Below are 26273 nucleotides of genomic sequence, written 5' to 3'. Positions count from 1 at the left end.
AGAGAGAGAGAGAGAGAGAGAGAGAGAGAGAGAGAGAGAGAGAGAGAGAGAGAGAGACAGACAGACAGACAGAGAGAGAGAGAGAGAGAGACAGAGAGACAGTCAGAGAGAGAGAGAGAGAGAGAGAGAGAGAGAGAGAGAGAGAGAGAGAGAGAGAGAGAGAGAGAGACAGACAGACAGACAGAGACAGACAGACAGACAGACAGACAGACAGACAGACAGAGACAGACAGACAGAGACTGACAGACAGACAGACAGACAGACAGACAGACAGAGAGAGAGAGAGACAGACAGACAGACAGACAGACAGACAGACAGAGAGAGAGAGAGAGAGAGACAGACAGACAGACAGACAGACAGACAGACAGACAGACAGACAGAGAGAGAGAGAGAGAGGCAGACAGACAGACAGACACACAATCATGTAGATTCTAACTTTTCAACTACAACTTTTCAACCAGAATGACTCGACCGGCAAGAATCGGTGTGATGAGCAGCTACAAGAATAAAAGGAATCTTACATAAGAAACATTCAGAAATGAACTGATTCACAACTGAGAGTGAAATTTAAATAGCGGTGAGTGGATCGACAGATGCGCCAACTTTAGACACGATGAAAGCTGAGAGGGGGGTGGTATATAGAGACTCCTCCATAAATGATTGCACATGCACTTACATATTTATGCACATGTGTATGGTCTTTAAATGACAAGGAATTTAAATTCGGACTACTAGAATGTTTCTAAAATTGTAAAACACAGAATATAAAAACATTAAAACGGAAAACACAGAATTTGGGGAAAAAACTAAACGGATTTCATGGGGCCCTAGACTGGTCAGAGCTTCAGGGTGTATGCTCTCCCAGCTAGAGTTAACATCCAAGCAACCACTCTGCTGCTATGTTACTATGGCAACAGCCTATCAGCAGCATCACATTCACTGTGCTTCAACTAGGGTTTGTCTTATTTAGGCTTTTGCGGTTTTAGCTTTGATAAATATTGGTCGGCCCTTGCGGTGAGGGTCAGTCGTCTTACCGGAGGCAGCGTCAGCATCCTCCTTTGTGTGGATCTTGTGGTCCTTAGTAATTTTGACCCTCTGGTGGGCCTCCACGCAGGTCTTACATAGCCATTCTCCACACTCCACACAAAAGCCTATGGTTCCTGCGTTGTCCTCGCAGCTTGTGCACACCTTGAGAAGATCACACCAATAAGCATATTAAAAAAGTGGTGTGCTCAGATCATCAAGTGATGTTGCCTTGATATGTATGTATACACAGTACTTTAATATCACATGCATGCACACATTTCCAGGCTGAAGAAAAACATCTGATGTCAAAATGCTAACACTAGCGGTTCAATGATAATTTCCGTATCCTCTTTAAACAACCCATTCTGGTAGCCTATATTAAAGCCTAAACTACGTGTTTAGATACATGTTATCACACTGCACTAATTGTGATCTAGGGCTGAAACGATTACTCGAGTAACTTGATAACAAAAAATGCTTCGTTAAATTTGTATCTCGCACATGATGCAGCATGCTCAGCGCAGGGATCATTGTTACACAAGGACCATTTTGAGGAAGCCAGGGCTCCAGAGTGCAACCATTTTGGGCGTACATGTGACCAAAATTCAGTGAAGTGCGACTTAATATTGTCCTTGGTCGCACTGGTGCTCCTAACATTCAGTGGGTCTGTTTATGTGTGTAGCGTAATGTTTTTTCCCCACAGCATACAGAGATAAATCACCACGGTCTGAGCCAATCAGAGGCTGATTAGGGGCAGGCCTAGGTCTCTGATTGGCTCTGACCCCAGTCTCTTCTTCGCTTAATGTTTGTGAGCAAAAGTAATCAGGCTGTCAAAACAAAAAACATTAACTTTTGCTTTTTTTTCTCTCTCTTTTTTTCTCATCTTTATTCCTGTTTATAGTCATTGACCGCATGTCTTAAGAATTGAACAGTGTATATGGGAACTATATACAATGTTAATTTTGAATCCGATTACTCGATTAATCGATGGAATAATTGTTAAATTGCTTGATTACTCGAGTAACTTACCAATGTGTGACTAATGCTGTGTTTTTGTCTATTACTTGTCTGTTTCGTTTGTATTTTAACTGTAAAGCGACTTTGAGTACTATGAAAAGCGCTCTATAATTAAAATGCATTATGAGTATCATTATTAAGGCAGATAGCACTCCATGGGGTGTAGCCACTTCTAATATTATTATAGCTGCGTCTACAGTCAACACTGTACTTTGTGAATGATTATTACATGGTCTGAAGGTGACACTCAATAAATGGTCATAGGTTCTCTTAAATCAGTTGGTTCCCTTGAATTTTGAGAATTATACTAAACCATACAGTACAGATTTTGTGTCAGAGTAATGGGTTAGGAGTTGCATAGTGTGGTTATATTTGTGGCACTAATGGAAAGTCAATGCAAACAAATTAAAAAAAAGAAAATAATATGAATCTTGTTATATTTGGAATAGAAGCTGACTTTTTCTTACATCTTACTTTGGCAAAGTCCTAATCAAACCACTGGCACAGCTGAACATCTCATTGCAGGCTGGACTAAATGAAATTGGCGCACATCTAAATACTATTGCCCTAAATCATGCACATCATCAAGCTTTGTTGTTGCTTTATTGGAAAATAAAATATCAGAGTTATGTAGAAACATCTCTAAAGGAAAGTCTACGTGTGCGGATACACTTATGTACAAAACATTGTGGGCCACAAGTCAACCGACTAGACATACCTGGGCAGATTTTTCATCAGATGTGCTGGTGGCCTCTGTGGTATCTTTGACAAAGTAGTTGTCAATAATGTCGCTCTGTTTGTAGTCCTGGTGGCATATTGCACAGCGCATAACATTAACTATGGAGAGAAAAGAGACAGAAAATTAGGGGGGGAGGGGGGTCAAAGGTCCAAGGTCAAGCACTGGGTTACACATTCAATGGTGCTTCACTGCTGACTGGACTTTGAAGAAAAATGGAAATAAAGCCAAAGAAGCAGTGACCATGAGGACATGATGCCCATGTGAAAGCTATCACCTAACATCTTCATGCTCGGCTAAGAATACAGTAGTCCTGCTTCAACAAATAAAGGTTCATTAAAGGCCCTCCGCATATTTTCTGCTTATTTCCTTAATTTCATTGAGGTAAATTCCTGTTATTAAAAATTCTTGGCACCATGGGACACCTACTGCCTATTCATGGGGGCTAATTGATTTAGTGCCTGTTTCCAGACATTCAATCTTGTCATCTATGGCATTTGTATTAGAATATTAAATCACATGGCCAAACAACAACAACTGCATCACTTCAGTTGGCTTTTGTTAATGGAATTAGTTGAATTACGGCTACAATCATAAACCCTAAGAGATAATTAGTTCATTGCATTAACTTTGCCATTTATATTTTTAAATCTAATATTGTGAAAAATATTACACTTCCCATAAACATTTTAAATTGAGTCAGCATAATAAATATATATATATATGTCACGCCTCCTCCTCTCACTCATAAACCTATAAAATCCCCCCCTTTAGCTGAGGTGAAAACCGGTTGAAGCCAGTTTGAGCCGGTCTACACTGGCTTGAGCAGCACACAGCCGGTTTGTGTAAGCTCCAGCTGCATAGGTCTCTGAGTGACTGGTTGTGAAAGCAGCTGGACTAGGATTGTGTTGAGGAACGCACACAACCCCTAAATACACACACACACATGCACACACACACACAGACAGAGCTGTCACTGAATTGGAGCAGTCCCTGCTCAGCTCCACCTCTGTATACCCCCCAAATCAACGAATACACACAAATAAAATGGGACTAGCTAGGGTTTTCCACTACATTCATGTCACTTCACCCCCTAACCCCATATTAACCTAGTCGTTGGTGCTGTGTACATTAGTACAAGTGATTGAACAGAGTGAGCTGCCTCCACATCTTACAGTGGGATCAAGATAACACCACATCTCCCTGAAATACAGGAAAACAGAAATCTCAGGGGAACTCGCTTATTTTGGTGAAGTGACAAATATCATCCACATTTCAACTCAACTGTCCGGTGTCAGTGTTCACTTTCGCTTAATCACAAGGAGATGGAGACCAAAAAGTAGATAGGGAGATTTGGCTTTGATGAACCCTGTCAAAGTTATTTAGATTATCTTTCAAAGTGGCACTTCTGGTCAAAATAATTTGTATCTTAGTAACATTTAATCACCTCCACTTCTTTAAACAACAAAGCAATGCAAACAATTTAACATCAGATAAGGCAAACCTGACAGGTACATCTGGATTTCCCAGACATTAGTAGGAAGGTAAACAATTTGTTACATAACAAGCTGCTACCATGTATTACAGCAGACTTGACAAAGGAGAAGTACAAGGTCAGGATGAATTCATGAATTCAATAGTTAGTCCAAGTAGGAAACAGGGAAGTTGTTTCTGATCTCAGCATTCTCGGCTAGATTTTACATTTCCTCATTTTATGTACGCGAGTTCGGGAATAAATGTGCACTTTAACATTTTATCATGTGAAAGATTGCCAAATAACATAATTATCCAAGCTTTCCTCTGACCAGGTACAACACAGAGTTCAATACTATCAATCAGTTACTTGGCTTAGTGTTGTGACAAGGGCAGGATGAAGCCATGTTAATCAGTGCTAAAATAGTGAAAATATTTTCCCAGTCAATTTTAAATTGTAAGGCTGAGTGAGGTCACATTAACCAAATCAACTACTAAAGGCGAATAGAAACCAGCAGACGGCTAGTTCTACACATACAATTAAGACTATAGGATACTGAATCTCTCCTGAAACCACTACAAGAAAAAGAACAGCATTTAGGCCATATGGCACTGAATCCCTCCACTGAGATTGAAACTAATAAAGTAATAGCTTGGTGGCAGGTCTACACACAAACCTAAAAACTACAGAACAAAGGAGTAATATGAGATGTCATCATGAGACACTTGTAAGTGCTGAACTTGAAAAATGACACCATCCTTTTTTTGTACCGTCACTTCTCCAATTTGTTTTAAATGGATGTTTGAGATACATTTTCTGGTTCAGCACTGCAACAAAATTAGATTTGTATGGAGGTTCAAATAAACATTAAAATGAGTCCAGACACCAGCCAGTATATTATCAGTCAAGTTGCTCCACAAAATGTTGACAGGTGGCAGGCAAGAGGATGAGGTTTCATTTGCTAAAGTCTATATTTAAGATAGGCGATGGGAGGATAATTATGTATGGAATAGCACTAAATGATACACATAATAACACATACATTTACTCGAGGAGAATATACCTTTTCAACCAGATCTGTTTTTACAGAGGGGAAGTAAAACACATGAAAAACCTATAGATTTGCAAAAATCTACTCTCATACTTTTATTGCACCAGCGGAGCCATATTTGACTGACTGATGGGCTTTTATGAGGTATCTGACAATAAAGCTTTCCAAAGAAAATATCAAAATCACAAAGTCCAAGACTAGGCAGACGTCTGATGTGGGCATCTTTTAAAAGCAGTAAGGCAGCCAACATATTGACAAGACAAGCTTGTATGTGGGTGTTGTAAATTATGCTACATTGTATTCACCAAAGAAATACATTATGGAGACCTAGTAATAATGCCCACCATGCCCCATAGTTCTCGGTTGACTTAGGCTGACTTCAATGTCTCACAAGTCAAGAAAAAATAAATCATAATAATAAAATCTGGATCCCACATTTACTAGAAAATATATTATAATAAAAATAATAAAAAAAATAGCACAGGAGTCCCACAGTCATCCTTAGATACAAGCCATATGGAGAACATGGCACGTATAACATGCTGTTTACATGTCAACATGAGCATCCAATACAAATATATTTGGTATTTATTAATAAATACACTAATTCCTACTCCAGCCTGTCACTTCACTAGAGAATGCTACCGAGACTGTTACTAGTTGTCACTGAATAGTTTGACTAGTAACTTAGCACACAGTGTTTGGTCAGCATCCATTCATGTTAATACCATCTAGTTAATCTACTGACAAGTCATCACAACAATATCTATCCATCTATTGTCTACCGCTTATCCTGTATTCAGGGTCGTGGCTGGAGCCGATCCCAGCTGACATTGGGCCAAGGCAAGGTACAGCCTGGACAGGACGCCAGTCTATCACAGGGCTGACATGTAGAGACAGACAGGTAACCAGTCTATCACAGGGCTGACATGTAGAGACAGACAGGTAACCAGTCTATCACAGGGCTGACATGTGGAGACAGACAAGCATTCACACTCACATTCACACCTACGGCCAATTTAGAGTCATCAATTAACCTATCCCCCATCACAACAATATAATAAATATATTTCTGGAAGGAGGGGAAATATTGTTTAAATATATATAGTTTAACCCATAGTGACTGGTATGCCAGAAGCCAAAGGACATCTGTCAAATTATAATATTGCCTTGTGACTGACAATCACATATGGCAGGACATAGGGAAGTCTGATGAAGTTCCTGCACCATCTCAACTGATCGTTTTGGTTCATGTTACCCACTGCCACCTGTAGTAACGCCAACGTAACGCATTATGGTAGAAGAAGTGTTATGATGCCGGCCATGTTTATTTGCTGCTGCTGCCGTTTGTATTCATCACGATGCAAATGCATTGAATGCACTACAATTATTTTTTGTTTTGTATTTTGGTTTTTCCTTGTGTAGCATCTGGACTACAAATGCATTTCGTTGCGCATCACTGTGTTGGATAATGACAATAATGAATGGTCGACCAATGATCGGTCCCCGGGACAGATGGGAGCGTAAATAACCACGGACAGAGCCGCCACCTCCTTCTGTGTAATGCTGTAGTCTGACATTCAACTCTCTGACCGGCAGGCATCGGTGTAGTTATCGCTAGGTATAACGTCTCGGTTCACCCCCCTAGGTGTCAGCTTCCTTTACACTGTGTCAGTCCCCGCCGTAAATAAATTAAGTTTACCCCTTCAACCGTTGAAGACCGATCTTTTGACAGACAGCATTTAATATAAACTAACACCAGACGACAGAGCAGATGACTGTTCAATGCAACGTTACTAAACGTTAACTCCCCCGTGGAAAAACTCACCTATGTGCGTGTCAGTTTGCCCGTGGGGTCCAGGTACCTGTACGCTTATCTGTCTCTCCGGTTGCGGGATACATTTTAGGCAAAATGAGTGCAGACAAGGCAGAAGTTTGGGTTCACAGTCTCGGGTCTGAAGACTTTGTTTACACACTGCGCACGTATCCAAATAATTAATGGGAGCGGGTACCGGCGTGGCCGTAGGAGCCGTAGGTGGCGGGGACATTTCATTGCTAAGTCCGCCAACAGGAGGATCCGTTGGGGCCACAGTTTCCGCTGCCGTTGGCTCTGCATTGGTGCTGCGGGTCCCGGTCGGGCTGACGGCGTTGCTAACGCTACCGTTGACTTCCCCTACTACTGCAGCAGCAACCCCGACGCTGCTAACGTCTCCGCCGTCGCTGGTGGGTGTAGGTGTCTCGTTAGCAGTATCATGGGACTCTGTTTCTTCGCCTTCCTTTGTATTCGATTCTATGACTATTACCGCATTTTCCACGTTCGTCTCTGGCTGCTCGTTATCTTGCGCTGGAGGCACAGAGTCCGTATTAGCAGACGGTTCCATATCCTCCTCGCCTTTGTTATCCGCCATCTTCCTTCCTCTTTGAACCGCTGCACGCCCTGCGTAACTTTTCCGAGCATAAGGACGTATGATTACGTCATGACGTCGACCAATACCCGGTTTATTTGCTTGTTTTATCGTTATATCACACGATTCGACTTTAGTATTCCACTCACCGACAGTTTTTAGAAAAAAAACACGATCATAAGCAAATTGGCGCTCGAGTGGCGTTGGACTGTTCAAAGAGTCCGCGAGTGCTTGGCATGACATAAATACGAATGGGAAAGCACATGACGTCACACTCCTATGATGACAAACCATGTTATCTCCAATTGTGGGTTTTATTTAACTGCCTGTATCAACGTCTTCCATGATCTTGCCTCAACAGAGGTGTAGAATAATCTATTTACTCGTTACTGTCAAAACGCCTTCAAACAAAACTTATACAAAATTAAAATAACTGGTTGATGAATAAACCAGGTGTGTAATATAGCTTCTGCTTGCATTCCTCTGATTTAATGGGTTTTATGTTCCATCTTACATCCTTGATCTTAAATGTGTCTGTGTTAATGTAATATGCCAGGCTGATATCCTCCTTATTTACCTTTTTTCCCCTAATGCCTCGGACTTGCTCTGGTAACCCCATGTTAATGTCACAACGCTACTATTTGTTGGTTCTGGCTTCTCTGCACAGGCTCTCTGTAAAATCCAAAATAGAATATAAAATCCTTCTCCTCACCTACAAAGCTCTTAATGTATAGGCACCATCATATCTAAAAGAGCTCAATAAACCCTACTATCCTACCAGAGCACTCCGCTGTCAGAATGCAGGGTTACTTATCGTTCCTCGAGTCTCCAAAAGTCGAGCAGCGGCCAGAGGTTTCAGCCATCAAGCTCTTCTTCTGTGGAACCATCTTCAGACATACATCATTTTTATATTTAAAATAGGCTCAGTTTTAAGCCTCTTTGACAATGCTCATTAGGGCTGGCTCAGGTTTGTCCTGAACCTCAGCCTCCAGCCTCTCAGCCTCTCAGCCTCTCTCTCTCTCTCTCTCTCTCTCTCTCTCTTGGAGTCTCGCAGGTTTCCCTGGATAATGGTGACACCTGATCCTGACTGCACCGACAACCTGGTCCTGTTTTGACTGCCAGTATCAGAAAGGCAGCAAACTATTGATTAAAGAAATAGATACAAATCTGCATCTATACGGTTACTAACTCGACTGCTCCCGGGATTACTCCGGGGAGTCTGGCTGTGCTTTCTTGTCCGCTGAGGTCCTGAGTGACGCCGACTCCAAACTGGCCTGATGATGGAAGCACTGTGTTGTGGCTCGACCTGCCTGCTGTGAGGCTACTCATAAAGATAGATCCATCTAAACATGGCTGTGCCTGCCACCATGGACTGCTTATTAATAGTACTAGCAAAACCAAATGCAGATGGAACCCAAGAGCCTGGTCTGCTCGAGATGTCTGCCTTAAGTCTGTTAAGGAAGTTTTTTCTCATCACTGTCGCACTGTAATGCTTGCTCTTGGGTGATGTTGTTGTTGATGTGAAATTAATTTACTTTGAATATCAAGTAAGTAAAAATATAATTTAATTCATTCTTCCAGGCAAATTCTGCAAGAAGGGCTCAATGCCAACGTCTCCCCTTAAACGTTAAAGGCCTTAAACCCTGAACCCTCAGGGACTTAATTTATGTCACCAGGGCCTTTTGCAAAAGTAATCCGATTGGATTTTGGATCGGATTAAATTTTGTACCTAATCACGTAATCTAATCTTAGTTTTGATCTGGATCAAACCTTCAGTCTGTGTTTTTCAAAAATGTTGAGGATTGGGATAACTGATCCAAAAATAATCAGGATTAAACTGATCCAAGCAGGGTGGATTCAGAGTGGATTCAGGAGCAGAATGTAATAAAACTTGAATTGGTCAGATAATATTTCTGCATCATGTTGAATATGAATATTTATTTTTATTTTGAACAGGATTTGCTTAACCATGTTGAAGGTACTGGGATATAAAGTAAATACAGCATTATTAGCCCACATTTCAATGCAGTAAGGTAATAAAAAAATATATTTTTAAATAATATAATGAGAAAATATTTTCCTTATAACATAACTCCACAAACAGAAGTCATGAAAACCCCAAAAAATAATGGCCTATTTAAAAAAAAAAGACATTTATCACAGTCAGTGAAGAACCAATCACAACAACAAATGGAAATTGTGTGTTTTGTTATCTATTCTCTATTTTGTTGTTGTACTGGATAATTTGTCTCCTTATTTAATTATTTTCTGAATAAAAGTATCCACAACATGATTGGTAATTATAAGTTTGTTGTTCAGATAAGGAGTGTAAAAATTTAAGTTAAAATGAAAAGGAAGAATTTTTGTATTGTTGAGTTGAGCTGACTAAACACTAGTGACCCCGTGCTACCTGTTGTTGTTGTGTAATAATAATAATGGATTGGATTTGTATGACGCTTTTCAAGACACTCAAAGCGCTCTGACAGGGTTCCAGGTTCCATTCATTCACACACAGGCATTGCGGTTGTGGTAAACTACGATAGTAGCCACAGCTGCCCTGGGGCAGACTGACGGAAGACCCTCCGACCACCACCTCAAATGTACAGCAGTCATACACATTCACATGAGGCAAGCTGGGTGAAGTGTCTTGCCCAAGGACACAACGACCATCACACACAATGACAATCAAACCGCCAACCCTCCAAACATTGGCCAACCCGCTCTACCACCTGAGCCACAGACGCCACTCGTTTACAGAGCTAGGATACTAATATGTATCTGGAATTGGTAATCTTGGAATGTTTGAATCTGGACTTTAAAAAAAACAATACAAAAGTAATACGGATTACCTGATAGCAAAACATGGGATTTCCAAATCCGGATCTTTCTTATCCAGATTAAAGTCTTTGGAAAACTGGGCCCTGGTAAATGGTTGAGTGGCTCTCATTGGTATTAATATAAATGGGGCATCACTTGATATACCACGTTACTTTGATGACACAAAAACATGTTATCAACAATTGTGGGCTTTTAAAAAATGTAAATGGGAGGCTATATTACATCATCAATAAAAGCACTGATGGTGTAATAAAGGGTGCCCTCCCTCTGATTTTATGTTCCATATTAAGTCCTTAATGTAAATGTTTCCATGTAAATTTAATACCAGCCTGAAAATCCATGTTCCCATCCTTTTATTTTACAATTTTCCCCTCTTAACCCTATATGTTTAATGGCAAAACACTATGATTTTGATGATTGTTCGTTTTCTGTTGCCTGTTGAAACTCTCGACTGCAAAACTAGTTTACCCTTGGGTATCAATAAAGTAACCTGAACCTGAACCTGATTTGTGGGTAATTCCCTGAGGCAAAGTCTGCAGAAATTGGACATACGTAAAGTGGGCATAAAGTGCTCAAAATGTCAGCGAGAAAGCCCTCAAGCAGTCAATGATTTGAAATAACAGAAATATAAATGGGACAACACTTGACATGTCATGTTATGCTACAATAGTTTTTATTTTAAGTTTTTTACTCCCTGATTTGAACGTCTTCCATGCTCTCATCTTTCCAGCGATGAGTCAATAGTGATGAATAGTGATAATGATGAGCGATAGTCAATCTATTTACTCGTTTCTGTCAAAATGCCTTCATTCAATAACTGGTTGATGGTTACATTTTGTGTAATACAGCCTCTGTTCGCATTCCTGTGATTTCATGTCTTTTAAGTTCCACCTTAAATCCTTAATGTTAATTTTTCTGTGTAACTGTAATATGCCAGGCTGAACACCCACAGGCTCTCCTGTTAACCTTTTTTTCCTCCTGGTAACCCCCGTTTAATGTCCCAGCACTACTCATTGTGGGTAATTCCCTCAGGCAAAGTCTGCAGAAACGCAGACTTACAAAAAGTGTATGAAAGGGGCTCAAAATGTCTGTGAGGCTGCCATCAAGTATTTGGTGATTTGACAGTGGGACAGTCCCTGTTGCGGCTTTGGCAGTATTCCCTCTGGTCCCAGAGCCCTCGTCTGTCTTTTGTTTTGTTTGTCCGTGTCAGCTGGCGTGGGCGTGTCTCCTGGCTCCTCCCTGTGTTCCTCACCTGGCAGTAATCACCTCATTAGCCCCTCAGTCTCCACACCTGCTCCCCATCCATCTCATCAGCTCCTGCTTATAAACCCCGGCTCCCCTTCCACCCATTGCCAGATTGTTGTTCAACCTCAGTGGTAGGCACAACTCAGAAAAGGAGTGCTCGTGATTGTTCTATTTTTTTGTTCCCTCGTGTTTCTGTGATTCTAATCCTGTCTTTGTTATGCTCCAGGATCATCTCTTGGTCTGCCGTTCTCCCGACCATCCTCCCTCCTTCCTCACGCTCACCACCAGCTTCTATCCTCCCTTGTTTCCCCCTGGACCTTATTCACCTTTCAACTCCCCTCCATTCATGTTGTGCCAATAAACCAGTTGGTTTTTCTACGCTGCTTGTTTCCTGCGTTTGGACGCACCTGTTCCAAAACCGTCTTAACAGTCTTAAGCCATCGCAGGCTTTGGGGGAACATGCTTCAAAATCTTTGAGTCTGTGAATGTTGACTCCATCAATCAGTATGTGAGATATCTGGGAACACAGCAGTAGACATTGTAATACATCAGTACAAGGACTAAAGGGGGGGGGGGGGGGGGGATAAAAAATAACAAATTACATGCACAAATCTCAAATATCAAGTTATGAACTTCATTGTTGTTATACTACACAAATAATACTTGTCTTTCCAAGACATTGAGTCTCCTATATTGCTATTTTTGCAAAAGAATCATTAATGGGACTTGAAAGTCTAAAGTTCAAAATGAATGCATTGCATGGATATTATACAATTTTAATATTTCTTTAACTTTGAATTAAGAATGCTGAAATATTTATGTGCTGAAGAAACTCTAAGGTTAGTTGATGTGAAACACAATTCCTCGGGCATACCGGTCCTTAAAAAAAAATATATTTTTGTATTGGACTGTTATAGTCATAGTCAAGTCAAGTGCATAGTCAAGTCAAATTAAGCTTTTTTATATAGCACACTTAAAACAATTGTATGGACAAACAAACAAAAGACAAATGCCTGCATCCCCGAGACAATCTGTTCTTAGAGATGCAAATTTGAGAATGATCATTTTCACTCCAAACCTAAAATTCTCTGATGTCCCCATTAAGTTATATAACACAGGTAGGGTAGGAATTTGGCAAAACAGCTTTACTAATCGTATACTAATTCCATATACTAATTATATTATTATACTAATATCCATTAATAGAGCATTTGCTACATTTAACTTGCTGGTCCAGTCAGAGAGACTGAGGGGAAATTACACAAAGTTCAAGATATTTTAAAAATCTAAAACAAATTGGTCTCAAGGCTGGAGCCCCAGGAGCCACGTCTCCCTGAAAGAAAAATACATAGCTAAAACCTTTGCAAGAGTACAAAAAAATACAATACGTGACACAATCAAACAGCAGTTACACTCCACTCCACTAGATGTCACTAACAAAAACTCATGGCCTTGGTGAGTTTTACTTTGAAAGTCAAGACCGGAAATATACGCTTTTGTTAGCTGCCGGTTTTTGTAGCTACGAGAGACACAAATCAAACAAACTATATACTAGAGACTGATTAAAATGGCTGGAACGGCTTCGGTAGCTGGTGAAGTGTTCGTCGACGCTTTGCCATATTTTGACCAAGGTTACGATGCAGCAGGTGTCAGAGAAGCGGTGAGTAAACAGGATGTGCTAACAGCAGCGTGTTAGCCAACGTAACATGCTCAACATAGACGAGCAGACAGGACACTTGGCAGTAGGAAACTACAACATCCAGTCTACCCACAGTTAGCTATACTAATGTTAAATATTCTTATTTGTTTAGGAATTAGCCATTTAATCTTCCCGCTCGAAAAATGTCATAAATAAATCAAAAGTTAGTTACCCACACAGGCGTGTGTGGTGTAACATTTATTATTTTACAGTTGTAAAGTTACTCTAAATATGATTGCCAGCTTCTTTTAATTTGTACTACATTACCATAGTACAGCAATGATACAAGGTCGCTTTGAGTGAAATATGACAAATGTAATGTATCTTGTATTCTGTGTTTACTATAGAATACCTCATAACAGGCCTTTTCATAAGCGCTCAATTATCCATCATCACACTTAACCCTTTCATGCATGAATTATGATAACCTCAGTCAGGATTTTTAGTGTTTTTAGTCATCTTTAGGCATGAAATACAAGGTTTGAACTTTATTTTTTTTTCAACCCATATGTAATGAAGATATAATTACATGTACACTCAGGTGGACAGCATGCGTTTTTGTAGAAACGTATTTAATAAACAAATGAATAAATTTATATAATATAGTGTATTGAAATGTGAAATTTTCATGTGAACTATAAAATAATTTCATTTATGCATGCATAACTAAAACACCATTGAGGAATTCACTCTCCTGTATAGATTCCCAAGTCTCTTGCTCACGATTCATCCAGCACTAACTTACACTGAATGTGTTTATGGCTAGCTTTACTGCAAGGAAACCTCCTCTACATACTGTTTTATTAACCAGGGCAATGCCTGTCCTTTTCCCTTGAGTTCTATGGTGATGGTTAAGGTGATGCATCCTCAGCCTCAACTCCCTCACCATCAACTCCCTCACCATCATTTGCATCCTCAGCTCCATCTTCCTCAGCATCCTTTCCAGATTCAGTGTCCTCAGCTCCAATGTTACTACTGCTAGCATTTGATAACCCTTCCTGTTCTGGCAGCCCTTCCTCCTCACTGCTACTAGCATCATCATCATCCTCACTTGACTGTGGTAATTCCTCCACTATCCTGTAGGCCTGTCTATTACGCTCTGCTCCTGAGCTCTACAAAATGTAAAGATTTACAAAAACTTCAAATCACATTCTAAAAACATAAACAAGTTGATTTACAGGGAAAAGAAATGACTGGGAATGAAGTTTTTTCAAGAACAGCAGCAGTAATAGATTAATTGTAGCCTATGAATTGTACTTGAAATATAGCTCATGATGCATGATGTACACTTCAGTGGACATGTGATTAATCACAATTTCCTCCCAATATAAAATCAATACTTCGACAATTTAGCAATTGGATGACTCCTTAGATGTTACTTGATGTCACCATAATTTTCTTACCTGCAAGGGTCTCTTTTTACAGAAGTTTTGAACAGAAGAAAATGAACAACTTGGAGTTTCTGGCTGTCTGTCGGCCATGTTGGTTTGACTTGGGTTTTTTTGCACTTGCAATGGCTTGCCACTGAGTGGAAGTGTATGAGATGATGCAATAGAGTCCACTGTAGTGGCTGCTATGCAACTATGCCATAAAAACTCATGCATATACAAAAAAACAGCTTTTGAAAAGGTGTACACTGTAGTGACCTCTATGCATCAAAGGGTTAAAGTCGACTGGTTTTATTACTCTTGATGATATTCTCCGATATTTTTGACATGTCATCGTAGAGGAAGCAGAGGTATGACTAATGACATTTGTGGTCAGTCTGTTCCCCTAAGATATACCGCTAAGTCAGCGAGGGAGCTGCAACTACAAAACCCCATGTTATGCACCTCTTTATGTGGAATACATGTCCAACCCTTGTTCAACAGCGACAGGCAGGTTTGGCTGATGTGGGTGAAATGAAAATGTACACATCATTATACTGTTGTACACATTAAACCCAGAATTCTGTTTACCGGTATACACAGAATGGGTTGACCAGCATTGAGTGTTTCAAAAACACAAGATGGACAACAGAAAGTGTGCCAGCTTTAGAAGCCAGGCTGTCTTAGGACTAGATCCCGGTAATGGAAAAACAATCTGAATCTCCTATGATGCTCTCAGAAAAAAAGTATACGGTCTGTCTTTCCCTACAAAGAGTAGTTGTTCATTTAGAGGTTAATGACTTGGCTCCCACCAGACTTTTTTAATGCAACATTTCAACACTACCTTAACACAAAAAGTGCATGCAGCTATCGTCAACATTATTATGAAGTTGGAACAAATGAACTGACAAATAAATAAATACAATAGTTCCTGGAAGTTTTATAAAGTTAAAATAAATAAAAACTAAAGACCAGAGAGTAGTGACTGCGGCTGCATCAGAGCCAAAGTAATCCCTAATCTGAATCAAGGGTGAAGATAGAGAGGGTGTTGTATGCTGTGCAGATTTTAAGCCCCTTGAGGCAAATATGTGTTTAGGCTATATAAGTAAAACTGACCTGACTTGATAATCCCTCCTTACAACAACAAGACGGGGCATATAAAACTCGCATCATTGCCCATGTTGGGTCGAATGGCTGTTTCAAATGATTTTCCACTCATAAAAACAAAATATATATTTAATAATTAAAAGTCTAAAAAAACCATCTGTACCCGTGGATTTTCCATAGTAAAAATGGATAACGGTGGATTTCTCGGTGGATGCAGTGCTGACTGTAAACGTGATCTTCCTTCCTCTAGGCTGCAGCGCTGGTGGAGGAGGAGACCAGAAGATACCGACCTACCAAGAACTACCTGAGCTACTTGCAGACACCTGACTTCACTACTTTTGAGGTGAAAACTCCTCAGACTTCTGAAGTCTTATTCATATGTCAGAGTGTCAGAAATTACAGCCATTCTCGTTTCTTCTCGTCCATTAGACAGAAATTATGAGGAATGAATTTGAGCGACTGGCGGCTCGGCAGCCTATGGATCTCCTGAGCATGAAGAGGTAAACCCTACAAACTGCAACAGTCTGTGTTTCTACTTAAAGCAGCAGAACACCTGAAACATTTCAAAGAGAATAATGCAAAATACTGCTGCATCCAACCGGTTGGTAAAGTTATACATTTGCCTGAGAGAGAGAATTCTGTATTGCTATCATTCCTAAAACTGTAATACAACTGAAAACGAATACAATTGTAAGTGGCAGCCATAGTTGTAACTTCATCATTTCAAACGATTGGATGGGTAAATGTAATGTTTTTTTCTTTCTCCTGTGGAGATACGAGCTGCCAGCACCTTCATCGGGACAGAAGAATGACATTACAGCGTGGCAGGAGTGTGTGAACAACTCGATGGCCCAGCTAGAGCACCAGGCAGTCCGCATTGAGAACCTGGAGCTCATGTCGCAGTACGGAACCAACGCATGGAAAGTCTACAACGAGTATGTGACATCAGCTCCGTCTCTAATTGGTCTGTAGACATTAACATGTAAAGGTAAAGATGTTATCTTATCTCCCTCCTTCAGTAACTTGGCCTTCATGATTGAGGTGGCTCAAAAGGAACTTCAGAAATTCAGGTGACTGATCATTGGAACATCTTTGGTGTATAAAAGTGTCATAAAATAAGTTTTCACACATTTACCAGTTTCATTTTGTGGCCACACAGGAAGCAAATTCAAGATTTAAACTGGCAGCGCAAGAATGAACAGTTGGGAGGAGGAGGCAAACTGCGAGAGCTGGAGTCAAAGTATGCCGTTTCAGTCACTGTACATGGGAATTTGTAGGCAAGATTTTCCTGTTGTAACATTTTGAATCTGTCCCTCAACAGCTGGGTGTCTCTGGTCAGCAAGAACTTTGAGATTGAACGGGCCATCGTTCAGCTGGAGAACGAAGTAACTCAGCTCAGACAACAGCAGGGGGACGAGAACAAGGAGAACATCCGACAGGACTTCTAGAGCAGCAGCAGCTTTCACCCTCGTAGCACTGATCTAAAGTGATGATCCCCCAATCAGAAAGATGCCATTCTGTTGTATTAACTGACTGATGGAAGAAGCCACCTGAGGAGGTTAGGTTACCTGTGTGGAGGAGATTTAAAGTGAAACTGTTCTTGTTCAGCTGCAGCATCAAATAACTTTGACAGAAGGAGTGATCCAGAAACGACAAACATATTACATCTTATTCTACCGTAAAAACAGTGGCGGAATGTGGTCTAATACAGCATTTGGAATCTTTTTTGGGGTCAAAAGTTAGAGATGTTTAAAGTGAGACTTTGTAATGAAAAGTTGAATTCATAAGCAATAACTCATCTTTGTTCAACCAGTAGGTTAAAGCAGCTAATGCTACTGAATGTGATCAAACTTCAGGTTGATATTGCTATTGTGTTCCTGACATTACTGAGACAGTTTGATGGCTACAAGATTCTTCTCATGCTACTGTTTTACTGGCATTTCACATTATTCCATTAATGCCACATGTGACATTATTCAGAAAAATGTACATATCTCCATCCATTTATACCTGCATGTAGGTTGGAGTCTCTAAGGCTATCTACCATTGAGAATTAAGTGTACATAGTTTTTCAAGTCTGTTGAAGATGACATTATCTCTATGAACCCAGCCTTGACCTCATGTCATTTTTTTTATGCTGTTTTAATAAAACGATAATTTCTTGTATTTCCTAGTGTATGAACTTTCTTCATATAAGAAATTCAGTCCTGCTGCTTACATGATCAGCAGCCAGCCTCTGAGTGGACGGACAGTCGTGGAGTTGGCTCGAGCTCTGCGACAAATCCTACATCACATTCAACTAAGGCTCTACATTGTCAGAAATCATGGCTTTGCTCATGGAAATTCTGAAACTCCATTTTTCAAATATCAACATGTTGAGATGTGAAAGCCCAATTACCTGATAGAGAATGCTATGAAACATTATATTTTGTGCTTTTCTGCAGTATGCATGCAGATGGAGCTATCAGGTGCATATTGCCTGGGGGGGCGGCTATTCCCAATGTGGAGGAGGTCTTTCATCAACCTTGGTTTAATACTTACACATAATGAACTGTCTGACCACTCAAGACTAAGTGCAAAATGTCTTGAATAACAGCTAGTCAAATATGTGATTAAATGTTATCTGATAAAAACCAAGCAAACATTCAATATGTACCCTGTAACTTTGTAGCGACTGACGACATGAGAGGGCACCCGCATTTGAAAAACACAAAAACACGCCACCCTGGATAATATCTGATATATGTTTCTTATGCTCAAAATGGATCATTTATTATTTATTGCCACATTCCTTACACAGTGTGTTCGTTCATCTGCCCCTCTTCCCTTACTTTCTCCTTTGATCAGATTGAACAAACAGAACGATCTGACCATTTGAATAAACGCAATCTGCGGTAAATGAAAAAGCCCAGCGGCATGAGATTATCTGCATGGTTGACATGACAAGCCAGATGTCCAGCGTAGAAAGGGGCTGGGTAGCGTGTTCGGTAAACCAGAGTAGGTGATGCGTACGCCAACACCATCCAGGGAATCAAAAACACCAAAGTTCATGCTCTTTCACTCTGTCTTTTACAACTTTCACACATCACACACACGCACGTTTGCAGGCAACCTTATGCCATTTGCAAAGAAACTATAGGGTTCGCTTGAGGAAACGTCATCCACTGTCTGAATGAAATTCGAATATGTGCAAAACAGCATCAGCCACCGCTAGATAGAGTCGCAGTAGGTAAGTTTGGCCATGCTCCAGTCTATATACTGAGGGTATTGAGAGCTGGTACTAAAGTAACAGCCTCTGGCAGGTTCTGGTTCTGGTCATGATTTCCTTTACTCTGGAGAAACTTCTGCCGATGCCTGTCCTCCTGGCGCTTCTTCTTCTCCTGCCGCTGCTGCTCTTTCCTCTGCTTGTTCGATACCTGAGAGTGAGGGAAGCAAAAATCATTTTTAACCTACAGTTATTAGTCATTTCACTGTAACAGAAAATGTAAGACAATAAGGAAGTGCCTTCAACTTGTAATCTTTCTAATGGCCAGCAGGGGGTGACTCCTCTGGTTGCAAAAAGAAGTATGATTGTATAGAAGTCTATAAGAAAATGACCCTACTTCTCACTTACTTTATTATCTCAGTAAGCGATAAAGCCGGGGATGCTTTAGGGCGTGGCTACCTTGTGATTGACAGGTTGCTACTATGGTGTTGTCTGGTCTGGGACTTGATAAAAGTTAATTGTAACCTTTTTTTGTTGCTGAAATTGGTTATTTAGCATTGAGTTGTAATAAGTTGCTGCCTCTCATGTCACTTCTGGTTAATATAATTCAAGATGGCCAAAAACTAAGAAAAAAAAAATGCTGATATCTATATATGCGTCTTTTGTTTTGATCTAAAGTATTTGCTTCCCTATATTGTCAGTGACATCTGTTTGAGAGTAAAAATGTTGCATTCTGTTCACACAGTGGTATGAGGACTGCTCATTTTGAGTGAAGAAAACATTCAAGTGAAACCATTAAAAGAAAATATTGCAATTAAAATGGCTTTACACTCTGCATAATAAGTGAGTCTACCTTTTGTTTTTGTACATTGCTGCCCTCTGATGACGGTTTGTGCTCACTACAGTCGCTGGCTGCAGCTTTGCACACTGAGCAGGATCCTGAGGCACACTGGCCCTGGCAGGACTGGCCCAGTACGGAGCCAACAAGCCATTCAGCATTGATGGTTGCCGCACTCAGCTGGAGCAGGTTCTCCTCATCGCCTGAGGAAAAAAACACACAAACCAGTCAGTGTGATCTGATTATTACCAGTAATGTTAAGCAAACAGTCTACTAAATTACGGGCTGACATGTTTATGTGATTCATAGAAAACGTTGCTAAATCGATGAGCTTGAATGCATAATGATTCTGAAATCTGAAACTGAAGTTGATTCATAGTTGTTCTCATTTGACCTGACAGTCTAATTCTTCTGGCAGCTACTGAATCACATGTAGCTGTAGCTGACCCTGGATTCCTCGATTCTTGATGGAGCTCAGGATCACGTTGTCCTCCTCTGATGCTGTGGGAGAAGGGTTTTTCCTTCTGTCCCTCTGGCCGTCTCCAAACTCCCGCTGCTGGCCTTGTGAATTCTGCAGATTCTGGGAAAAACATCAGACGCACATAAGTAAAGGGTGCCTCAATAGGTCTGAACATGAAATGATGAACTCATGACATATAAAGGTCCATTGAAAACCTGTTATACCTCTATGCGGAGCTGAGCAGGACTCTCAGAGTTGTCTCCAGTCCGCCTCACACTGTCATAGTGATCTCCATAGCGGTAGGCAATGTGTAGCTCTCTGCACACCTGCTTCTCTGCACCATTTATCTGCAATAACAACAGAACACATGATCTAAGTGAAAAGGGAGTTAGAATTCATCATCAGATTATATGACATCATTTTAAAAGTCTTTGCCTCTGTCCCTACCTCCCACAAGGGTGTGTTGAGCTGATGGATGACCACTTTCACCTGTTGACTGCGAGCAAAAGCCACAATTGCATCATTGCCAGCAAACGTACCGGGCTGAGAGAGGTTGGACACTGAGTGAAGAGAAATAAAAACAATCACTCATAAAATAATCTGGCACTGTAATCACACAATGTTCACATTCTATGGTGCCTTCAAAGCAGATATGAACACCATCAATATCCTACTTTTTTTTAGAACTTCTTCTAAAATGATTATATGAAATTGTAAATACATTTAATTGAAATGAAATAAAATGTTTCACTACTTGTCAAAATCAGTCAAGAATACAATCTCTGATTGAATGATGGAAGTCAAGACAAATGCAGCTGGCAGTGGTTGACAACCTTGTTGGCTTGTGACACCTTAAAATGAAGTAACGTCTTCCTGTTGAATGAAAGAGTGAGTTGATTTCCTTGTTTTATTGACTTTTTCTGAATTGGACTATCCAGTAATTCACGAATAAAACCGCAACATAAGAGAAAAGTTGCGGTTTTATTCGTGAATTACTGGATTACTGGAAAACACAATATTTTGTGCAGCAGAAATATGTTGCAAATAGCAGATGTGTGCAATTATTCAGATTCATCTTAGAACCCCTGGGTTGGAAAACACTAATATGCAGCATCTGTCACTCCATTGCAAAAAGAACTGAGGGCCACCAGGGGTCACTGCATTGTTGCTGGTCAAAACTGTCTCACTCTGAAATCCAAAAATGGACTTCCCGTGTATAGTATGTGACAGAATAGTTAATTGTGAGCGAGGAAATAGTTAAATCTCCTATCTGATCACATGATTTGATTTACGTTGTTGCTTTGCTTTGTATCCCCTACTGTGTAATTGCCTTACAGTGCTGGGCAAAGGGAATGTCGTCCTCAACAAAGGGTTCAAAGTCTTGCCGATGGGACATCATATACTGGACAGTCTCCTGTCGAAGCCGCAGGTGACCCCGGGAGTGACCCTCTAACTGGTCGCCTAGAGCTCTGAACAGGCAGTTCCTGCAACAAAAACACATGTACAAATGTGACTGCCGATAGGTAAATGAGTCAGTGTCATGGTTCTTGGCCAGCATGAAGGTTGTGTTGTGTTCAAATCAAAGGCTTCTAATTCCACTGGCGCATTAGTTAGAGATGGCATTAACTGGCGAGTTTCTGGACTTTGGCCAATAACAATGACTCAAATCCTGCAAATTACAAGGCTCCCAGACATTCGGCCCAGTAGTTAACATGACTGACGGATGCAAGACTGTAGTAAATCAATTAAATTCCCATCTTTTCAATAATCTAGAGAGACCTCAAGGCACTTGCCGGTTGTTTCCTATTGTAAATGGCACAATACTGCTATTATTATCAGTTGGGGAAGACCACTTTAGTTTCAACAAAATTGTCAAGTGATTGGCTTTAGTGCCTTTGCTTTCTGTATTTAATATGATTTAAGAGACATGTGTTGCATTATGAATCATGGTCAAGGACAACACAGAGAGAGACAAAGCTAGACCACACAATGTTCTTCTTACCCATCTCCGGGGACTTCTCTCAGCTTGAGCCCCAGGGCCTGGAGCTGATTGGAGAAACTGACAAACTCTGCTCCCTCATCACCATCCTGAGGCCGGTTCTTACGGTCCTTTACAATGGCTCTGCGTGCTGCCCGCTCATCCCTCTTCCGTTCCAGTTCACTCTTTTTGTTGCTGCGTACAGGTTTCGGCGTCTGCTTCCTAGACATGTTGGCTGCAGATGTCTTTGTGGAGCTACAGCGACAAAGTATGCCTTCTTATAGGAATTAACTGGCACTTGCATCATCCACTGCCAAACATCTGGAACCGATTTAAAAAGAGAGAAACAGGTGGGGGTGATGACGTTTTCATAATATGTAAAGAGATGTTTCGTTTTCATATGAAATCATAATATACCACGGGTGTCATTTTAGCGAGTTAGTCTTCTGTGAAGCTGTAATTTGAAAGAGATAAACATTCAATCATAATCGGTTCTCTGATGTAGAATACGCCAAACTCAATCAGGACCTCAATACATAAGGACAGTAGCTACTACCCATGGCCTATACATTTTGTCTGATTATTTGGTGCATAATGGCAATTTCAAAATAAATTAAGCAACAATTTGTTTCAGTGTTTGGTGTAAATCAGAAATTGCAAGAATACATCCAACATAAAAGGTAAACGTCTTACGTCGGATTCTTTCCATTCCCATTTCCCACGAGAGATTAGTTTGTCTTGTTTTTAAGATAAACTGAATAAGACCGATGGTGAAATACTGTTATCGTTCATTAAAAGTAATTAACGTTATTACAGAAGCTGTGTTAAATAACAAATAGCGCTGTTTCATCATACAGCTCGCTAACGTTAACTAGTCAATTGCATTGTCGTTAACTAGTAACCACGTACTAACTACTCCTACTACTAAGTGACGTTACTAGTTAGCCAACACAAGCAGAGTATTATCGTTGTCAGGTTAGCTGTTAACGTAAGCTAACATGAAGTTCGATAACAAGCAGCTAGCTAGCTAACATTTAACGGCTGGATATTACATCAGTCCCGCTTGTAGTATTCATGACATAGTAAACACTGACGAACTTAATGTAAATATAGCTGTGCTAACCTGTAAACAGTTGCGTTCTCCAATATGAATACGTTTGTTTTGTGCTCAGAAGAGGAAAGCAGCGATAGCAGTTTCCGTTTTTGTTTACAATTTAAGTTCCGCATACGTATGTACTTGTACGTCATAACGTACGGCAGGGGAGATGGAACAAACTACTAATTACGCGAAAGCAATATCTTGATAAGCTTTGTAAAATAGCTTTGTAAATATTTGTAGGTGAATTTAGTCAGTAAACCATCTATCTCTATATCAATATCTATCTATCTATCTATCTATCTATCTATCTATCTATCTATCTATCTATCTATCTATCTATCTATCTATCTATCTATCCATCCATCCATCCATCTGATAGTTGTCACAAGTCAAAAAGCTCTGAGTCATTCTATATCGCAGACTGTGACTCAGGACAAAGTAGTAGGAGGTTGAGTTACGATTTTGAAAGGAATGTGCCTTCTGAAAATCACTCCACACTCTGCTCTCCTCAACTCTTAGAAAATCTACTCACCACCAACTCCTTCTGATGACTCCACACAGTTGGTGAAAATAATGTGGGGGAGGAGTGGGCTGTGAAGCAATAAACAGGATATTTGCTATGTAAAAAAGACCAGCAGAGACACAGAGACAAAAGAAACTGCCTCAAGACATAAAACTGCATCAGAAAACCGGAGAAAGCAGTAAGACTAATCTACGTCCTTACACTAGAAGAAGAAAGAATACTAATTTACACCAAACCAGGTGGCACAACGGAAAACGGACATATGGAGAAGTTTATTATGGACCTCAGTGAGTAATGAATGTCATGTGTTAACAGATGTAATGGCCTTAAGGCTAGCCATGCATTTGTGCATGTGCAGCAATCAGCGTCAGTCACCTGAGGGGAACAGAGGAGCGGTCAGTCAACTGTGGACTACATATCGTTTTACTCTAGGCCTTCTGTCGTACCATTATGTCATCTGATTTCACAATGTTATATTTATGACCGATGATCTTTTTTTAGAGACACTTACAATCTTTCTCAGCTTCACTGACTTGCTCTAGAGGTTTCTTGATGTTGCACAAGGATATTTGTATGTATAGAAATAGCACCTGCAGAACTATATGCTGATGAAACATAGGCCACCTTTACGCTTTTGCTAATCTCCAATATGAGGAAATATCTTGGTCCACTTAGATATTTGAGATCCTTTAATTGGAGCAAACTAGATTTTCCCAAACCAGGCTGTACTGCATATTTTATACATTACAACTTACAGCTGTGATAAACTGGTATAAGCTCTTTCCCAGTTGACCTCTTCCAGTGCAGCAGTCGTTTTTTTTAGCATTTTTTTAGCTTGTAAATGTTGGATTTTAAAAATAGGGTTGATTCCCAGGAAGGAAAATAAATGATTGTTGATACACTCAACATTTACTGACTCACTAGTGGTATCTACCCATGCAGATAGTCAACAATGTGTCTTTCAAGTAACAGGGTGATTTTGATTCCTACTTTGGAAACACTTGTCCATGCTTTTATCTTCAGCAGGCTCGACTACTGTAACGGTGTCTTTACAGGCCTCCCTAAAAAGTCCATCAGACAGCTGCAGTTAATTCAGAACGCTGTTGCTCGAGTCCTCACTAAGACCAAAAAAGAGGATCATATTACTCCGGTTCTAAGGTCTTTACACTGGCTTCCTGTCTGTCACAGAATTTCCTTTAAAATACTACTGCTGGTTTACAAAGCACTGAATGGTTTAGGACCCAAATATATTTCTGATCTTCTGCTTTGCTAAGAACCATTTAGACCTCTCAGATCATCTGGGACAGGTCTGCTCTGTGTCCCCAGAGTCAGAATCAAACATGGAGAGGCAGCCGTCAGTTTTTACGCACCACATATCTGGAACAACCTTCCAGAAAGCTGCAGGTCTGCTGCAAATCGCAGCTGCTTTAAATCAAGACTGAAGACGTTCAGTAAACAATACTATCTATGAACTTCTTGTGCTACACTGTATTTTCTATTCGTTGATATTCTTGTTTATATATATTTTTTTGAATTTTAAACTTTATTTTTTTTTTATTGGCTTGTTTTAATGTTTTTTTCTCCAATGATTTTAATGTTTTAAGTAAAGCACTTTGAATTGCCCTGTTGTTGAAAGGTGCTATACAAATAAAATTGCGCTGCCTTGCCTTGCCTTACTGTGCTTGACATTTAATATTTTTGCCGTTTTTAATCTTTGCATGCCTGGTCACATCTATGTAGAGCTTCTCTAGTTGTCTCATGTTGCTTCAGTGATTGGCTGACCATTGTTGACAAATGCTGTTAACTCTCCTTCAGCATTGACTTTGCAGCTGCACTGCTAATTGTGACTGTTGTGTTTTTCAAGTCATTTTACGATTAAGTGTTTACATTACCCCTATTCTAACCCCTGTGGATTTTAATTAGAGCCTGCTACACTGGTGCCCAGCTTGGCTGTACGTCTTCACTGGTGGGAGGTCGAAGTGAAGTAACACTGTGAGCCATGTGGGTGATCACAGCAGATGTTTTCGAGTCTGGACCAGCAAAGGGCGTATGTATAAAGAATAGCATAAGATTGGTTAATGATTACTCTGTAACAATGTTTCCATTTTAGCAGATAGTAGAACATGCATGTGAAGAAAAGGAATACCACTCTACCGGCTGGTGGTTGCAGGCTGCTGCGTGGCCGCTGACCATGGTGCTGAAACA

At 40.3% G+C, this 26273-nt stretch overlaps 3 protein-coding genes across 8 annotated transcripts in view; 1 reads left to right on the top strand and 2 right to left on the bottom strand.

Annotated features, from left to right (window-relative positions):
* Nucleotides 1-7749, bottom strand: part of trim33 (tripartite motif containing 33) — a 29509-nt gene extending 21760 nt beyond the window's left edge. For all 6 annotated transcript variants that reach the window (XM_084014825.1, XM_084014829.1, XM_084014830.1 and 3 more), the window contains exons 1-3: nt 7133-7749; nt 2762-2880; nt 1035-1188 (exon numbers count right to left, since the gene is read on the bottom strand). In XM_084014825.1, coding sequence (XP_083870951.1) covers nt 1035-1188; nt 2762-2880; nt 7133-7712 — 853 coding nt within the window. In that variant the 5' untranslated portion in view covers nt 7713-7749. The remainder of the gene's footprint in view (nt 1-1034; nt 1189-2761; nt 2881-7132) is intronic.
* Nucleotides 7750-13279: 5530 nt separating this feature from the next.
* On the top strand, nt 13280-18131 carry bcas2 (BCAS2 pre-mRNA processing factor). The gene is made up of 7 exons (XM_084015315.1): nt 13280-13452; nt 16216-16308; nt 16395-16465; nt 16739-16900; nt 16985-17035; nt 17125-17205; nt 17287-18131. The coding sequence occupies exons 1-7, from the start codon at nt 13360-13362 to the stop codon at nt 17411-17413; spliced, it is 678 nt and encodes a 225-aa protein (XP_083871441.1). The 5' UTR covers nt 13280-13359; the 3' UTR covers nt 17414-18131.
* A 588-nt stretch (nt 18132-18719) lies between these two features.
* Nucleotides 18720-23676, bottom strand: otud3 (OTU deubiquitinase 3). The gene is made up of 8 exons (XM_084016388.1): nt 23570-23676; nt 22471-22767; nt 21804-21952; nt 20916-21028; nt 20693-20815; nt 20456-20588; nt 20024-20211; nt 18720-19381 (listed from the first exon to the last, which is right to left on the bottom strand). The coding sequence occupies exons 2-8, from the start codon at nt 22674-22676 to the stop codon at nt 19217-19219; spliced, it is 1077 nt and encodes a 358-aa protein (XP_083872514.1). The 5' UTR covers nt 22677-22767; nt 23570-23676; the 3' UTR covers nt 18720-19216.
* Nucleotides 23677-26273: the final 2597 nt, after the last annotated feature.

Source organism: Eutrigla gurnardus, assembly GCF_963514095.1.
Source record: "Eutrigla gurnardus genome assembly, chromosome: 8".
Taxonomy (NCBI): domain Eukaryota; kingdom Metazoa; phylum Chordata; class Actinopteri; order Perciformes; family Triglidae; genus Eutrigla; species Eutrigla gurnardus.
This window is presented reverse-complemented; position numbering and strand designations above follow the sequence as displayed.

Bases quoted from the DNA above. Each gene is read 5' to 3' on its own strand.
- bcas2 (XM_084015315.1), top strand. From the start codon at position 13,360: ATGGCTGGAACGGCTTCGGTAGCTGGTGAAGTGTTCGTCGACGCTTTG. The intron at 13,453-16,215 runs GTGAGTAAACAG...TCCTTCCTCTAG, and splicing joins CAGCAGGTGTCAGAGAAGCG to GCTGCAGCGCTGGTGGAGGA. The intron at 16,309-16,394 runs GTGAAAACTCCT...CTCGTCCATTAG, and splicing joins CTGACTTCACTACTTTTGAG to ACAGAAATTATGAGGAATGA.
- otud3 (XM_084016388.1), bottom strand. From the start codon at position 22,676: ATGTCTAGGAAGCAGACGCCGAAACCTGTACGCAGCAACAAAAAGAGT. The intron at 20,816-20,915 runs GTAGGGACAGAG...TTGTTATTGCAG, and splicing joins TCAACACACCCTTGTGGGAG to ATAAATGGTGCAGAGAAGCA. The intron at 19,382-20,023 runs GTAGACTCACTT...CCTCACTCTCAG, and splicing joins GCAATGTACAAAAACAAAAG to GTATCGAACAAGCAGAGGAA.